Source organism: Pongo pygmaeus, chromosome 23 (assembly GCF_028885625.2).
Source record: "Pongo pygmaeus isolate AG05252 chromosome 23, NHGRI_mPonPyg2-v2.0_pri, whole genome shotgun sequence".
Classification (NCBI taxonomy): Eukaryota; Metazoa; Chordata; class Mammalia; order Primates; family Hominidae; genus Pongo; species Pongo pygmaeus.
Genome location: NC_085931.1, coordinates 39,666,111 through 39,683,172, shown reverse-complemented (window position 1 = coordinate 39,683,172; position 17,062 = coordinate 39,666,111). Strand labels below are relative to the sequence as shown.

Sequence of the window (17,062 nt, the reverse complement as noted above, 5' to 3'; positions counted from 1 at the left end):
TCCGTCTCAAAAAACAACAACAACAACAACAAAAACTCCACAAAAATTAGCCAGGTGTGGTGGCACATGCCTATAATCCCAGCTACTCAGGAAGCTGAGGCACGAGAATTGCTTGAATCCGGGAGGCAGAGGTTGCGGTGAGCCGAGATCACGCCATTGCACTCCAGCTGGGGCAACAAGAGCAAAACTCCGTCTCACACACACAAAAAAAGAAACAACCATGTAAGTGAACATCACTGGGTTTTCCATTCCCCATTTTCAAAGATCCTCAACCCCCTCTCTATGAACTCTGTATGCCACTTCCAACTCTACATTTGAATATATGAGTATATATATATATACACACACACATATTTTTTTTTTTAAGAGAAAAGGTCTTGCTAACATTGCCCAGGCTGGTCTCTCCTCGGCTTAAGTAATCCTCTTGCCTCAGTCTCACAAAGTGCTGGCAGAGGTGTGCACCACCGTAGCTGGCCCATTTGAACATTTTTGAATACACATCTAAATACTAACAATAGCAGTGAATTGCTCTGAGTGGAAAGCAGTCTATGGGTTTTAGAATAGCAACACATAGCCTGCCTATTTTGGGAACAGCTAATTCAAATATGATACTTAAGCTTTATCCCAACATAATCATCCCTTCAGGATAAATTTAAGTCCTTCACTGATATGAATGCTGCTTCAACTACAATTCAGAGGAAAGGAGATATCTGATTTCATCATTTAAGTGGAGTAATACAAATATCTCAAAAGTCCAAAACACTTAAGAAGTTTTATTGAAAACAATAAAATACAGAAACACCAGATTCTCATTTTAAAGTAAAATTAACAGCATCTTCCAGAACATTCCTAGAACTGAACCATTCTTGTCACTATTGAAAACAAAGCCAAGTTCCAAATCCAAAATAATAAATGAACGTACTGGTAAACATTCTTCTTATGGTTCCAGCCCCTACTTTAGTTATTTTCCTAAATTTTACATGTGTACCTTTTCAAGAAAGAGTAGGTTTTTTAAGTGATTAATATTTATGAGAACTGGACTATCTTCATATAATTACAAAAAAAAAAAAACCCCCAAAAAAAAACCACAACGCACCCTACTCAAACTCAGATAAAATACACATTTGTTCATTAAAGCTCACCTGCTTTAGAGAATTTTTTCTCTTCACACATTAGCACAGTAAGCCAATGTTTGATCCATGCTGCAAAAGCTATACAAAACAAAAAGCCCTGGTAACTCCCTAGGGAAATCTTAAGGCAAAGCAAAAGCAAAAACCTTATGCTACAAAAGTAAAACAAAAAGCAGAGGCATTGGGACTGTGGAGACGGCTCAGATGAATAAGCACCACAAGGATGAAGAAAACAATTTTTGTAGAAACATATGCAAGAAGATAAAAGTCCATAAAAGAACATAAAACATCAATTATCCTGCAGAAATAATTATCATGTCAGGTAACTTGACTACTGAAATAAGCTCTGTTTGGATTTTAATTAACAGAATCTTAATTCTCTCCTACATTTACCAGTAGTATCAGAGCCTTGTGTTAGGGGCTTGTTTCTTCCTTTTCACTGTAAGACCTTTAGTCGGAGACCTGCCCAGCAATTCCTGTAGAAGACAATCCTGGTGTGTTTTAGGTCCTTCTTTGGAAAGCTGTCATCTCCCTTTCCACCTAAACACTAACTCTACCTCTGGGCAGTCACTTCATGTTTTATGTTGCACTAGAACACATTTTTTAGCATGGAGATTTATTTAAGGCTCATACTTTACAAGTTGGTCCCATCAAACAATGACTACAAGGCAGAAGTTTATCAAATGGCATGAATCAAACACTTGCACATTTCAAAAGAATACAGTTTACATTCATCTCAAAATCTGAGATTAAGAAACTATTAGCTGGTTTCCAACTGCTTTCAATACTGGTTTGAAGTTTGAATAATTTTACTGTATAGACATTATTTTGTTTAAATATTAAACATTAAATCTTTTCCTGACTATCCAGACAGAAAGAGAAAGCAGGAACAGGCAAAGAAGCAACAGTCCAATTAACAGACTTGTGACTTCTACGCCACCTGTAACAAGGGGAGGGATTTCAGTAAGGGTTCCAAAAAAGCCTAGGAGGTGGTTTCTAAAAATTCACCTTTACGTGGCATAAGCCATTTTTTTCTACAAAAGGTATCTGATTGCTACAAACGGGGAAGAAACCCAGAAAACAAAACTGGGGTGGTGTCCTGTTGTGTGATGGAAGGGCATTATACTATTACACTCATTTAATAACTTATAGTGGATACTCTGTAGCAATAAAGAAATTGTCATTTTATTTTGCCCTATCAGCCCCTGCCACATAGAAGAGCTCTTCCTGAGAAACTAAAAATTTCAAACCTGGCTATTCTCAAAGGACACCTGAAGCCTGGTTTAGGTACTCAAGAAGATGAAGGCTTCCTGCTAGCAGGAAGCAATTCTCCACTACCTTTTAGGTTTACTGCACAATAGTCTAAGCACCAGTCAAATTGGCTATTTCAGTAAACCTCAATGTCACCTGCTCATATATTTTCAGCTAATCATTCACTGTTTTCTATATTAACATTTAAAAACAACTTGCTGGCTGCACGCCGTGGCTCACGCCTGTAATCCCAGCATTTTGGGAGGCTGGGGTGGGCGGATCACCTGAGGTCAGGAGTTCGAGACCAGCCTGGCCAACATGGCGAAACCGGTCTCTATTAAAAATACAAAAATTAGCTGGGCGTGGAGGCGGGCACCTGTAATCCCAGCTACTCGGGAGGGTGAGGCAGGAGAATTGCTTGAACCCGGGAGGTGGAGGCTGCGGTGGGGGGAAAAAAAAACAACTTGCTAATACAAGTATAACTTTTTAAAAAATTACTAAAGTTATCAATGCTGGGTTTAGCTGACAAAGCACTTCCTTAAGATGAACTAAAGGATGCTTCTCCCACAGGCAAATTGCAGATGGGTTACCTCATAATCTTTTAACTACCAAAGTCAATTAATTTGTAAACATTACTGAATAACTGGGCTTATCAATCACGCAAGGGAAACCAAGGAGCAACAGTGGCACAAGGCAAAAAAGCCTTAAGGGAAAAACTTCCTCCATATTTTCATAGTCAAAGAGGAGAGCCACAATACTATTGGTTATTTAATCATCAGAGCTATACTGAATTGATAACTAAATTACAAGTTGCTAAGAAATTAAATTTCTTAGCAACAGGCTTAAGCTACTGCTCTCTTCCCTCCTTATCCCCAATTATACATAGTCACCACTGTAAACAGCTCATATCTACACACTAAGCTGTGACTTAACTGTCAGGATACAGTTGTAGGAGCATCCTTCTTAATCATCTTTTTTAATTCAAGGATAATATTCTCCAAGTGTCTGAATAGTTTAGACAATGTGATATATGATTTAAGTCACCCTTACACATACAGCTTTTATACTTGTCTTTGAAGAGAATGTAAACCAACATTCCTTTAATAAGCCCCACAGAAAACTGCTTTTCCCTTGAGACAAACTTCCTTGGCAAAAAGTTGAAGTCAATAAATGGCTACCCAAAATAAGAGTCCCACCCCCAAATCACAGGTGGAGATATTATTACACCCGTCTCATAAAACTTTCAAGTCCCTATACTATGCAAAGAGTCTCATAACTGAACACAGGATTCTTCTAACATTTGACAACTTTAGTGTAGAAATTGGTTTCTAGAGTTCCATCTCTTCTTCTGTGCTAGTAGCTGTCTCCAAACTATTATAAAGAGACATCCCTGTTTGCCGAGGTTCCAAAAACAGTTCAGTTCTCTGAGGGAAGGCAGTGCCAGCAGCTGCATGCTTAGCTTGGCTCTCTCCTGTATAGTTCTTAGTATTAGAGGATGGCTTTGGCTTATCAGAAAGGAGTTCAGGGAGGGGTTTCCAGAGAACAAGCTCCATGGAAGGACGGCTCCTAAGACATAAAATACAGACTTTTATCAAAAAATTTTAGGACATGAAAACAAAAGCTGTAGGTTGAAAAGCCAACATTACCTAATATCTTAAGGACTGATGATAGCAAAACAGGAGATTTAGAACACACAAACTGATCTTTACTTTCTTTCCTTTTTTTTTTTTTTAAGAGATGGGGTCTTGCTGTGTTGTCCACAGTGGAGTACAGTGGCACAGTCATAGCTCACTGCAGCCTTTAACTCCTGGGGTCAAGCAATCTACCCACTTCAGCCTTCCCAGTAATTAGGACTACAGGCACATACCACCATGCCTGGCTCCAACTGATCTTTAGAAAGGCCCCTCAAATACATAACATTGCACACTTCAACATGTATATTTAACCAAATCAAGTGGTTGTAATGATGCTGTGATTGGAAGTATTTAAAAATCCAATATGAAAACACAGAGCCCTTGATTGTTGGAAATTTTTTAAAATTGTGGTTAATATTAGATGTAGGCAGCTAGCTCATACTAAATCATTATAAATGAAAAGGAAACACTGGACAAACATGCTGAAAGTATCTCAGATGCCTTTTAGTACAGGTACAAAGTATAATGCTTTATGGGCCAGGCACGGTGGCTCATGCCTGTAATCCTAGCACTTTGGGAGGCAAAGCCAGGCAGATGGTTTGAGCCCAGGAGTTTGCAACCAGCCCAGGCAATGTGGTGAACCCCGTCTCTACAAAAAATACAAAAATTAGCTGGGTGTGGTACTAGGTGCCTATAGTCCCAGCTACTCGGGAGGCTGAGGTGGGAGGATCACCTGAGCCCGGGAGATCAAGGCTGTGGTGAGCTGTGATCATGCTACTACACTCCAGCCTGGGTGACAGAGTGAGACCCTGTCTCAAAACACAAAACAAAACAAAACAAAACAAAACAAAACAAGCTTCACGGTTAAGGCAAAATGACTATGTTACACACACACTGTGGCAGGGATGGTGTCTGGGCCCAAAGATGAAGCAAAAATAAAACATAAAACAATGAGATACCCTTGGCTGGGCGCGGTGGCTCACGCCTGTAATCCCAGCACTTCGGGAGGCCAAAGAGGGTGGATCACAAGGTCAGGAGATCGAGACCACCCTGGCTAACACGGTGAAACCCCAACTCTACTAAAAATACAAAAAATTAGCCATGCGAGGTGGCAGGCGCCTGTAGTCCCAGCTACTTGGGAGGCTGAGCAGGAGAATGGCGTGAACCCGGGAGGCGGAGCTTGCAGTGAGCCAAGATCGGGCCACTGCACTCCAAGCCTGGGCGACAGAGCGAGACTCCATCTCAAAAACAACAACAACAACAACAAAAAAAAAACCACAAGATACCCTCAAAGGCTAGCTTCTGGAAAACTACCAAAAGCAGAAAATGCTATATTTTAGGCTGGAGGGCAACATGACCAGCTTACTTCTGGCTATTTACCCACCCTTAGGGCTGGGTACTTAATTATAAACTCAAGATAGGACCCTAATGCAAAACCTCTGTGATCAAAGACCAAATAGCAGCTGAACTTCTAGCACAAATCATCTCCACTGTATCCAAAGGTAATAATGCCTTATCTATCTGCCCTCACTGAGACTGGTGTCCTAAGAGGCTTTTTCAGATACCTGAAACTTACCCTTATTGAGTACCAACTCGATCTGAAGTCTTTCCTAGGCACTTTATAACTAACTTCCCTACTATTTTACATAGTGAATAATGACAATTTGAGATCAAGGAGGCTTCACGGACTACAGGATTACAGAGCTGGGCTAATCATTACTCAGGGGCCCCAGGCCACTTTACTTTTTAGGTTATTGTGTTTGCTTTCCAGTTTCCTCTCTTGTCCTCACAGTGTAGTCACAGCTCCCTGTTAGGAGTTTTGTTTGTTCTGCTCTCATTTGCTGTTTCTGCTTCTACTCTGATGATCTAGGAAACCAGATAACTGAGCTCATAAACTGTGTTTAGATTATGAACAAAACAGCTCTGCTAAAGGCCTGGAAGGACTATGCTATGAGCCAAGAATATGAGCTTTGTTTTGCAGTCTTTGCAGTAACTACTTTCACTGTTGGGCCACTTTATTTTTTTCCTAGGCCTCAATGTTGTTCCTGGGTCACTTAAAAAGCCAGGTAAACAAGAGCCTTTAAAATGTGGTTCCTGTATCACAGGAACTTGAGAGAGAGGGCTCTCTTGCCAGTCATCCCATTTCCAAATAGCCGACTGCAGTCCATTTGAGGTCTTCAAAGGAACCAAAGAGTAAGTAGGCAAGGCAACTTCCCCATACTTCAAACTCCTGCTTGTAAAGCACTTTGCTCACCCCTAATGAACTAGGAAAAAGCCAATCTCCAACTGCCTGGTCATCAGGAGATAAAAAGAGCTAATGAGGACAGGGTGGGTAGAATCTAGACATTGGGTTTTCCCTCCAAGATCAGAATTAAATAGAAATCAGGTACCAAAACTTACATAGACTCAATCATTTTCTTTGTAAAAACTTCATCAAATTCCCTCTTCAAACCTGTTTTCATGGTATCAGAAAGGACAAGACTGGGGAGATGGTTAACATTTCTGTCAGCTTCAACTTCTTCATCTTCATCAATTATCCTAAATCAATTAAGGCAGCACAAGAAAGAAAAAATATTTAGTCAAGCTATTATATATTCTACTATTTGGACAAACTTTTAAAAATAAAAAAGGATAAAAACAGTAAGTAATACAGCAATAGACCAGGCAAAAAATGAGGCTATACCTGAGTATAAAAGGTATACTCAGGCCAGGCGTGGTGGCTCACACCTGTAATCGCAGCACTTTGGGAGGCTGAGGCGGGCAGATCACCTGAGGTTAGGAGTTCGAGAAAAGCCTGGCCAACATGATGAAACCCCATCTCTACTAAAAATACAAAAATTTGTCGGGTGTGGTGACACATGCCTGTAATCCAGCTACTCAGGAGGCTGAGGCAGGAGAATCACTTGAACCCGGGAGGCGGAGGTTGCAGTGAACCAAGATCGTGCCATTGCACACCGGCCTGGGAAACAGAGCAAGACTCCGTCTCAAAACAAAAAAAAACTATATTCAGAGGGTTGTTCAACATTTCATTTAACAAAAAAGTTTTACATATAATCAAATCTGAATAATATTTTTCAGAAAATTATCACATAAACCAAAATTCAGAGCCAGTAAGTGAAAACGCTCAGTTGTTCTATGAGTTCACTTTAAAAGCACATACTTCGGGGCCGGGCGCAGAGGCTCACACCTGTAATCCCAGTACTTGAGGAGGCCGAGATAGGCAGATCACCTGAGGCCAGGAGTTCGAGACCAGCCTGGCCAACATCGCAAAACCCTGTCTCTACTAAATATACAAAAAAAGGCTGGGTGCAATGGCTCACGCCTGTAATCCCAGCCCTTTGGGAGGCGGAGGCAACCAGCCTGGCCAACATGGTGAAACCCCGTCTTTACTAAAAATACAAAAATTAGCCAGGTGTGATGGCAGGCACCTGCAATCCCAGCTACTCAGGAGACTGAGGCAGGAGAATCACTTGAACCTGGGAGGCAGAGATTGTAATGAGCTGAGATCGCACCACTGCACTCCAGCCTGAGCAACAGAGCAAGACTGTGTCTCCAAAAATAAAAATATAAAAAAAAATTTGGCCAGGTATGGTGGCAGACACCTGTAAACCCAGCTACTCAGGAGGCTGAGGCAAGTGAATTGCTTGAACGTGGGAGGCGGAGGTTGCAGTGAGCACCGAGACCACACCATTGTACTCCAGCCTGGGCGACAGAGCGACACTGTTTAAAAAAACAAACAAACAAACAAACAAACAAAAGGCTCAGTATACTGGCCCGGCACAGTAGCTCACGCCTGTAATCCCAGCACTTTGGGATGCCGAGGCAGGCGGCTTGCTCAAGCCCAGGAATGCGTGACCAGCTTGGGCAACATGGCGAAATCCCGTCTCTACAAAAGATACAAAGATTAGCCAGGGGTGGTGGTGCATGCCTGCAGTCCCAGCTACTTGGGAAGCTGGGGCAGGAGAATCACTTGAACCCGGGAGGTGGAGGCTGCATTGAGCCAAGATGGCGCCACTGCACTCCAGCCTAGGTAACAAGAGCAAAACTCCATCTAAAAAACAAAACAAAACAAAAAAACAAAAAAAAAATACACTTTGAATTCTCTGACTTAGTCTTTCTGAGAGGCTAAGGATCAAGGTATCACCAAATGATAAACAGAACTAGCTTATATGAGCAGAGTTATTACAAGAGAACAGCAAAAAAACAGCTATATACACTGCCCATTTACCTGTCCTCAATCTCCTGAAGCTTCCTTCGGGCAACTTCACACTGTGGTTCTCCAGTTGTCTGATCCATTTCTTCACAAATAACATCTAATATCCCAGGTACGGAAAGGCCACTAACGCTGGGATTTACTCCATGCCCCTCTACATCCTGATGTGCACAAAGAATCCAGTCATTAGGACCAGCACAGAGCTCTGCTTCAGTTATCCTTTTCTTTCTTACTGGACAACTGAAAAAAAGAAAAAAAATTCAATGAAAATCCCAACTAATATAAATGAAATGTTTATCATTCCTATCTCCAATCAAATTTTTATATTTAAAAAAACTAGTTTTGACAGTGTGTAGTTACAAGATGGAAAATACTGCGTATTTTTCCTGCTATTCTCACAGCCACACTAAACTGTTTTCTTCTACTGCTCTTTGCCAAATAAAGATGCACCTGCAAAATTTTGCCTGTTCAGACAGTAAGTGTTCAATGTGGGATCTTAAAGTCATTCCTGCTTATTTGGATCTGGAAAGGTCAAGCCGGAAGTAAAGAAACCAAAAGTTGGCTAGGTGTGGTGGCTCACACCTGTAATACCAGCACTTGGAGTGGCTGAGGTGGGAAGATCACTTGAGCCCAGAGTTCAAGACCAGCTTGGGCAACATAGTGAGATGCTAATTCAAACCACGAATGAATGAATGAATGAATGAAAAAAAGAAACCAAAAGTCAGCAATTCAGCATCATATTTTGTCATACTGCTACTGCTCCATCAAACATATAGGAAGGAAGTCTATATTCCCTTAGGGCAAAAACATATGTCTCATGAGGTTTGTTCAAAGTATTAATATTACAGGTGTGGGTGACAGCATTAATTTCTTGGTCCCCTTCAAAATGTCAGAGGCTCTATCAGTGTCCAACCAATAGTGGGGTCCAATTTTCTCCCACTCTGCAACATAATGTCTTCACATCCTAAACAAATTTGTACTTCATACAAACTTTAGAATTCATCAAATCCATTTTTTTTTTTTTATTTGGAAACTAGGACCTAGAAAAACTAACCTGCCTTCTCCAAAGTGTCACAGTAAAGTAGTGAGTTGTATCTTGAGGACCAGACACCAGAGCTCCTGAATCATATCTCCATGCCATTTTTACTAACTCCCTGTACCTTCTTAGGGAGGTTCAACTGTTCAAGTGCTTACCACCAAGTAGTTTGCAAGCACTATGATATACCCAGTGTTTAGCTGAAAGCTGTCTGAAGCAAGCTGAATAGTCAATCGGCCCTGTTCTATTATGTACGTAGACCAAAAGTACTTTATTGCCTGGGCATCAGCAAGTACAGTCTAAAGGCCAGAATACAGCTCTATAACCAAAAAAAATCATTAATGGCTACCACAGCCTCTGATTCTTTAAACTGAGGGCCAAAGGAAGAGGCATGTATTTTACAAAAAGAAATTTCTATTCCATGTTAAGACTGTGAAAACCAACATTAAAGTCTCTGGCAATATAAAATCTGACAAGTAACATCTCTCAAACCTAGATTTTTTTCATGCAGTCAACTATTAAACAAAATGTTTGGTTTATAATTAGTTTTAACTCCTAAGACAGCATTAAGAATGTTCAGCCATATCTAATATTTCTGTCATATTTCAATAGTTTTAGAATATGGGATATTTTAGGCTGGGCATGGTAGTTCATGCCTGTAATCCCAGCACTTTGGGAGGCCGAGGCAGGTGGATCACTTGAGGGCAAGAATTTCAGATGAGCCTGGCCAACATGGTGAAACCCCATCTCCACTAAAAATACAAAAAAAAAAAATAGCTGGGTGTGGTGACATGCACCTTTAATCCCAGCTACTAGGAAGGCCAAGGCAGGAGAATCGCTTGAACCCAGGAGGGGGGAGGTTGCAGTGAGCCAAGATTGCGTCACTGCACTCCAGCCTGGGAGACAGACCAAGGCTCTGTCTCAAAAATAAATAAATAAATAAATAAATAAAGTATGTGATATTTTGAAAAGCAGAAAATAGTTATACTTACAAAAAACAGCTAAGAAAAAGCAGAATAAGGCAAGTGTGGTGGTGTGTGCCTATAGTCCCAGCTACTTGGGAGGCTGAGGAAGGAGATCACTTGAGCCCAGTGTTTGAGACCAGCCTGAGCAACACAGTAAGAGTCCACATCCCCCAAAAGCAAAATAAATCCAAAGGGAACAGGTAATTTCCCCACACATCTAATAATTCCACTATAAAATGCAAATAAGTTTAACACCTGGGTTCTGCGCTATGACCTCCAACATCATGATTTAGGCTAAGTTATTTCATGCCTGTAGGTCCACTTTCTAAACAGAGATCACTGATAATTAAGTCCCAAAGATAATATGATAGCACGCTTCATATTATCCAAACGTCTCATCCCACTGCCTCCCAAGGCCTCAACTTCTCCATTTCTAAATTAAAGATGGTTAACTTTTTAAGCCAATAGTTTCTATACTTTAAACTTTTTATTTATTTATTTTAGCATCTATAATAACATCTTAAGAGAGAACCTCAAAAGATAAAAGCAAAAAGGTTCCTGTGCTATCCACAGTAATCCTAAGGCAATAAAGAACATAAATATTTTCTGTTCAGTGGGCCTCACTGCAACCTCCGCCTCCTGGGTTCAAGCAATTCTCCTGCCTCAGCCTCCCGAGTAGCTGGGACTACAGGCACGCACCACCACACCCGGCTGATTTTTGTATTTTTAATAGAGAAGAGGTTTCACCATGTTGGCCAGGCTGGTCTCAAACTACTGATCTGAGGTGATCTGCCTGCCTCGGCCTCCCAAAGTGCTAGGATTACAGGCATGAGCCACCGCGCCCGACCTAGTCATTTTTAAATTAAGGGAACTTTCAAATTTAATGTTTTATGAATCTATGTATCAACAAGTTTAGAAAATCCAAAGTGTCCAATGGCAAAAAGAATCATACACAAAGTTAAAAGACAAAGGATAAATTTGAAGAAAACATTCCTTAATGAAGATTTCCTGGCGGGAAGTGGTGGCTCACGCCTATAATCCCAGCACTTTGGGAGGCCGAGGCCACTTTGGGAGGCCGAGGCGGGCGGATCACAAGGTCAGGAGACAGAGACCATCCTGGCTAACAGGATGAAACTCTGTCTTTACTAACAATGCAAAAAATTAGCCGGGCGTGGTGGCACACACCTGTAATCCCAGCTACTTGGAAGGCTGAGAGAGGAACTGCTTGAACCCAGGAAGCAGAGGTTGCGGTGAACCCTGATCGTGCTACTGTACTGCAACCTGGGCAACAGAGCGAGGATATGTTTCAAAAAAAAAAAAAAAAAAAAAAATTCCTATAAGAAAAAGATCAATAAGCCAATAGTAAATGTGCATAAACAGCCAGGAGCAGTGGCTCACGCCTGTAATCCCAGAACTTTGGGAGGCTGAGGCAGGTGGATCATGAGGTCAAGGAATCGAGACCATCCTGACCAACATGGTGAAACCCCGTTTCTACTAAAAATATAAAAATTAGCTGGTCCTGGAGGTGCAAGCCTGTGGTCCCAGCAACTCGCGAGGCTGAGGCAGGAGAATCGCTTGAGCCCAGGAGGTGGAGGTTAAAGTGAGTCAAGATGGTGCCACTGCACTCCAGCCTGGTGGCAGAGCGAGAGTTCGTCTCAAAAAAAAAACAAAAAGATGTCCAGTATCACTTATAATTAACAAATATAAATTAAATCAGCAATCTAAACTTCTTTAACCTTTTTAACTATAAAATTCTACAAACAAAATTACATCAAACATACAGCTTAACAAATAATTACAAAACAAACAATGATGACAATATAATTTAAGATACAGAATAGGCCAGGTGCAGTGGCTCACGACTGTAATTCCAGCACTTTCGGAGGCCAAGGCGAGTGGGCGAGCGAATCACAAGGTCAGGAGATTGAGACCATCCTGGCTAACATGGTGAAACCCTGTCTGTACCAAAGATACAAAAAATTATCACACGCCTGTAGTCTCAGCTACATGGGAGGCTGAGACAGGAGAATCACTTGAACCTGGGAGGCAGAGGTTGTGCCGAGGGAGCCGAGATTGCGCCACTGCACTCCAGCCTGGACAACAGAGCAAGATGCCGTCTCAAAAAAAAAAAAAAAAAAAAAAGCTACAGTATACTGGCCAGGCACAGTAGCTCAAGCCTGTAATCCTAGCACTTTGGAAGGCCAAGGCAGGCAAATTACTTGAGGTCACGAGTTTTAGACCAGCCTGGCCAACATGGCACCACCCTTTCTCTATTAAAAATACAAAAAATTGGTTGGGCACGGTGGCTCACGCCTGTAATCCCAGCACTTTGTGAGGCCAAGGCGAGAGGATCATCTGAGGTCAGGAGTTCCAGACCAGCCTGACCAAAATGGAGAAACCCCATCTCTACTAAAAATGCAAAATTAGCCAAGCATGGTGGCACATGCCTGTAATCCCAGCTATTCAGGAGGCTGAGGCAGGAGAACTGCTTGAAGCTGGGAGGCAGAGGTTGTGCTGAGCTGAGATCGCACCATTGCACTCCAGCCTGGGCAACAAGAGTGAAACTCCGTCTCAAAAAAAAAAAAAAAAAAAAAAAAAAAAATTAGCTGGGAGTCGTGGCACGCGCCTGTAATCCCAGCTACTTGGGAGGATGAGGCAGGAGAATCGCTTGAACCTGAGACAGAGGTGGCAGTGAGCTGAGCCTGCGCTACTGCACTCCAGCCTGAGCTACAGAGCAAAACTCTGGGGGGAAAAAAAAAAAGATATAGAATACTGCCAGCATCCCAAAATGGTAATCTAGTCTTGCTCTGTCACCTAGGATGGAGTGCAGTGGCACAATCTTGGCTCACTGTAACCTCTGTCTTCTCCTCATGCCTCAGCCTCCAGAGTGGCTGGGATCACAGGGGCGCACCATCACACCAGCTATTTCTTTGTATTTAGTAGAGACAGGGTTTCACCATTTTGGCCAGGCTGGTCTTGAACTCCTGGGCTCAAGCAATCCACCCACCCTGGCCTCCCCAAGTGCTGGGATTACAGGCATGAGGCACCACACCGGATGCCAAATCAGGACTTTAATGTGGATGCCTAATGATCCTAATGGTCCCAATTTACACTCCTACCCATATTTAAGAGTTCCTCGTGCTTCACGTGCATCCCAACATCTGGAGGTAGAGTGGCATCTCATTGTGGCTTTAATACACATTTCCCTAAAGACTAATGAGGCTGAACACTTTATTTGGTTGTTCATGGATATTATCTTTGAGAAACCTTTTTACTTCTTTTTCTTTTTTTGAGACAGTCTCATTTTGTCACCCAGGCTGGAGTGCAGTAGGATGATCTCGGCTCACTGCAACCTCTGCCACTCAGGTTCAAGCAATTCTCCTGCCTCAGCCTCCCGAGTAGCTGGGATTACAGGCACCTGCCACCACACCTGGCTAATTTTTGTGTTTTTTAGCAGAGACGGGGTTTCATCATATTGGTCAGGCTGGTCTTGAACTCCTGACCTCGTGATTCACCTGCCTCGGCTTCCCAAAGTGCTGGGATTACAGGTGTGAGCCACCGCGCCCAGCCTTACTTCTTTTTCTATTAGACTGCCTGTTTATGAGATATAATTTTTCATCTATTAGTTGGGCAGCAATCCCAAAGTTTAAAAACACACTTGTGTTCAGAGGATGTTAATGGACATATAAATTGGCAAAAACTCATGTTCAAAATTTAAAATGCATACACTTTAAGACCCAGCAATTCCACATCAAGGAAATCATTCATATACTTCCAAACATATACAAAGAACTTCAAAAGAATGGTCAGGGTAGATTTGTAATAGCAAAAGATTAGAAATAACTTAGAAATGCATCAACAGGAAATTGGTTAATTATCTATACCAAGTCCTACAATAGAATTCCACGCAACTATATTTTTTTTTGTTTTTTGAGACGGAGTCTCACTCTATTGCCCAGGCTGGAGTGCAATGGCGTGATCTTGGCTCACTGCAACCTCCACCTCCCGGGTTCAAGTGATTCTCCTGCCTCAGCCTCCTGAGTAGCTGGGATTACAGTTGCGCACCACTACCCGTGGTTAATTTTTGTATTTTAATAGAGACAGGGTTTCACCACGCTGGCCAGGCTGGTCTCAAACTCCTGACTTCCTGATCTGCCCTTCTCAGCCTCCCAAAGTGCTGGGATTACAGGTGTGAGCCACCACGCCCAGCCTCCACTCAACTATTGAAAGAGAAATTACGTAAACCTCTCTCTATGTGTTGACATGGAACAAGCTACAGAAGAGTAAAATGAAAAGATCAATGTGTTGCATAGTGTGAACCATACCTTCCTACAAGTGTAAAAAAAAAACAGCCACTGCACTCCAGCCTGACAGAATGAGGCCTTGTCTCAAAAAAAAAAAAAAAAAAAAAAAAGAAAAAGACTTGTGAACTTGGTAAATTTTTAGATTATCTTCTAAAGGAGACACTGAAAACAGGTAAGAGGGTTGTCTCTAGTGGGGAAAACTAGGGGTGTGGAGTAAAAGACTTTGTAATACGGCCTGGTGGGACGGTTCACACCTGTAATCCCAGAGTTGGGAGGATTGCTTGAGGCCAGAAGTTCATGACCAGACTGGGCAACATAGTGAGACACCGTCTCTACAAAAAATTTTTTAAAAAATTAGCTGAGCCTGGTGGCACAAGTCTGTAGTCTCAGCTGTTCAGGAGGCTGAAGCTGAGGGATCATTTGAGCCCAAGGAGTTTGAGGCTGCAGTGAGCTGTGATCACACAACTGCACGCCAGCTTGGGTGACAAAGACTCTGACTTAAAAAAAAAAAAAAAAAAAAAAAAAAAAAACTTTTCAGGCCGGGGCGGCTCAGGCCTGTCATCTCAGCACTTTGGGAGGCAGAGGCGGGTGGATCACGAAGTCAGAAGATCGAGACCATCCTGGCTAACACGGTGAAACCCCCTCTCTACTAAAAAAAAAAAAAAAAAAAAAAAATAGCCAGGCGTGGTGACGGGCGCCTGTAGCCCCAGCTACTCGGGAGGCTGAGGCAGGAGAATGGCGTGAACCCGGGAGGCGGAGATTGCAGTGAGCCCACATCGCGCCACTGCACAGCCTGGGCGACAGAGGGAGACTCCGTCTCAAAAAAAAACTTTTCAATCTGTATCCTTTAAATTATTTTACTTTGTGCATGTAATATTAACATGGCTCAAAATCCAAATATTACAACTTGTTATAGAGCGAAGTTTCCCTCTGACCTGTCTGCCTGCCACTGTTACTTTCTCTAAAAGACAACCAATGTCACTAATTTCTGTGTCTCTTTCCAGAGACACTCATCTAATGTTTCACCTTTTCACTTAATTTAGACTATAACATGGGTTCAACTAACGGTGACCATAGAGTGAATAAACAACCACTGAAACTTACTCATCATCCTCCTCCTCTCGCTTGTGTTTCTTTTTACAGTGAACAGAAACACTGTTGAAACAAACAAAAATCAGTCAATTGAGAAATGTACTTGAGCTTGTGGTTTCAGTATCCTCTTTCTTGCTCCAATAATCTTGCTCATCCCCACATACCAAACGTCCCTTTCTGAGCCTAGTGGGATGGGTACAAATCACAGGTCAATCGGGTAACGGTGGATTGCCCCGACATAACTGGACACTGAAATCTCAACTTGTCGTTTTGTCAACGTAATGGAAGACAGATTAGGGAGTACCAAACGAGGGAAACGTCCTCCCGGCAGGCGCTGTGTTAAGCACTTTATTTACATAATCTCACTAAGAGGACCCATTTCTGTCCCATGCTTGGCATACTTTGCAGATGAGACACTGAAAGTTGTCACTAACTGCGGCCGCGCCGAGGGGGCACCCAGACCGAGTCGCCCAGGTTCCAACTGGAAAAGTCTCACTTCTCGGGAACGCAGTCGGGCCGAGGTTCGGACCGGACTCCTGGGCTGTGTGACCCCAGGCGACTTACAGTTAACGTCTCTAGGGATCAGTTTCTTCATCTGTAAACTGGGCTGCGAAGCTCCCGCGGACGGCCGTAGGGAGTGAGAGTCAAGAAGCCCCAGCGCGGAGCCCGCGCCCCTGCCCGCGCCCGCCGCGAGGGGCGCCCAGCCTGCCCGCCCGCCCTGCGCCCTGCGCCCGACGGGCTCCTCACCGTCCGCGCGCCGCACTCCCGGCGGGACTGCTAGGGACTGCGCGAGGTCCCGGCCGCGGGGCCAACTCGGCGTCGTCAGACGCCGGCGGGAAGGCCCGGCCGGGGAAGGCCGGCTGCGGCGGCTGCAAGAAGTCCGAGCCGCCGCTCAGAGGGAGGCCGCTGAAGGGCCGGCCGAGCGCAGCCATAGCCGGCGAGACGAGGAGGCTGCGACGGCGGCCTCGGGCGCCCGCGTCCCCAGGCCCGGCAGCCGCAGCCACAGCTACCGCCAAAACCCGCCAGCCTCCGATCCCGCTCTCGACCCCACGTCACGCCTTCTAGAACCCTCCACCTCGGGCCGCTCGGAGGCATGCCGGGATTTGTTGTGTGTAGAGGGCCGCTGCCGCGAGGGTTGCCGGGATTTGCAGTCCTTCCGGACTACAAGCAAAATGGCTGCCTCTCGACCTCTTAGCTGGGGCTTAGGGTGTCTCTGGCTGGCCAAGAGTATGACCTAGGTTCAAATCCTCACCCGCAAGTTTCGTATCTCAGTTTCCACAGCAGTAAAATGAGATAATAATAGTACATATAATCATAGAGTTGATGTGCGGAGTACATGAATTTAAACATGTAGAGCCAGGGCAGGGCGGTGGCTCACTCGTGTAATCCCAGCAATTTGGAAGGTGGAGGTGGGAGGATCTCTTGAGCCCGGAAGAC

At 43.6% G+C, this 17,062-nt stretch overlaps 1 protein-coding gene across 2 annotated transcripts; it reads right to left on the bottom strand.

Moving 5' to 3' along the window:
- Positions 1-753: 753 nt before the first annotated feature.
- On the bottom strand, positions 754-16,765 carry CCDC117 (coiled-coil domain containing 117). 2 transcript variants are annotated; one of them, XM_054468980.2, is made up of 5 exons: positions 16,373-16,765; positions 15,638-15,688; positions 8,244-8,468; positions 6,416-6,553; positions 754-3,947 (listed from the first exon to the last, which is right to left on the bottom strand). In XM_054468980.2, exons 1-5 carry the CDS (start codon positions 16,555-16,557, stop codon positions 3,710-3,712), a joined length of 837 nt encoding a protein of 278 aa, XP_054324955.2. In that variant the 5' UTR covers positions 16,558-16,765; the 3' UTR covers positions 754-3,709. The 2 variants fall into 2 exon arrangements, with proteins under 2 accessions (XP_054324955.2, XP_054324956.1); XM_054468981.2 differs by lacking the exon at positions 15,638-15,688 and having other exon boundaries at positions 16,373-16,718.
- Between the last annotated feature and the right edge of the window lie 297 nt (positions 16,766-17,062).

Bases quoted from the DNA above. Each gene is read 5' to 3' on its own strand.
- CCDC117 (XM_054468980.2), bottom strand. From the start codon at position 16,557: ATGGCTGCGCTCGGCCGGCCCTTCAGCGGCCTCCCTCTGAGCGGCGGC. The intron at 6,554-8,243 runs GTAAATGGGCAG...TAATTGATTTAG, and splicing joins CTTCAGGAGATTGAGGACAG to GATAATTGATGAAGATGAAG. The intron at 3,948-6,415 runs GTAAGTTTTGGT...TTTATGTCTTAG, and splicing joins AAGAAAATGATTGAGTCTAT to GAGCCGTCCTTCCATGGAGC.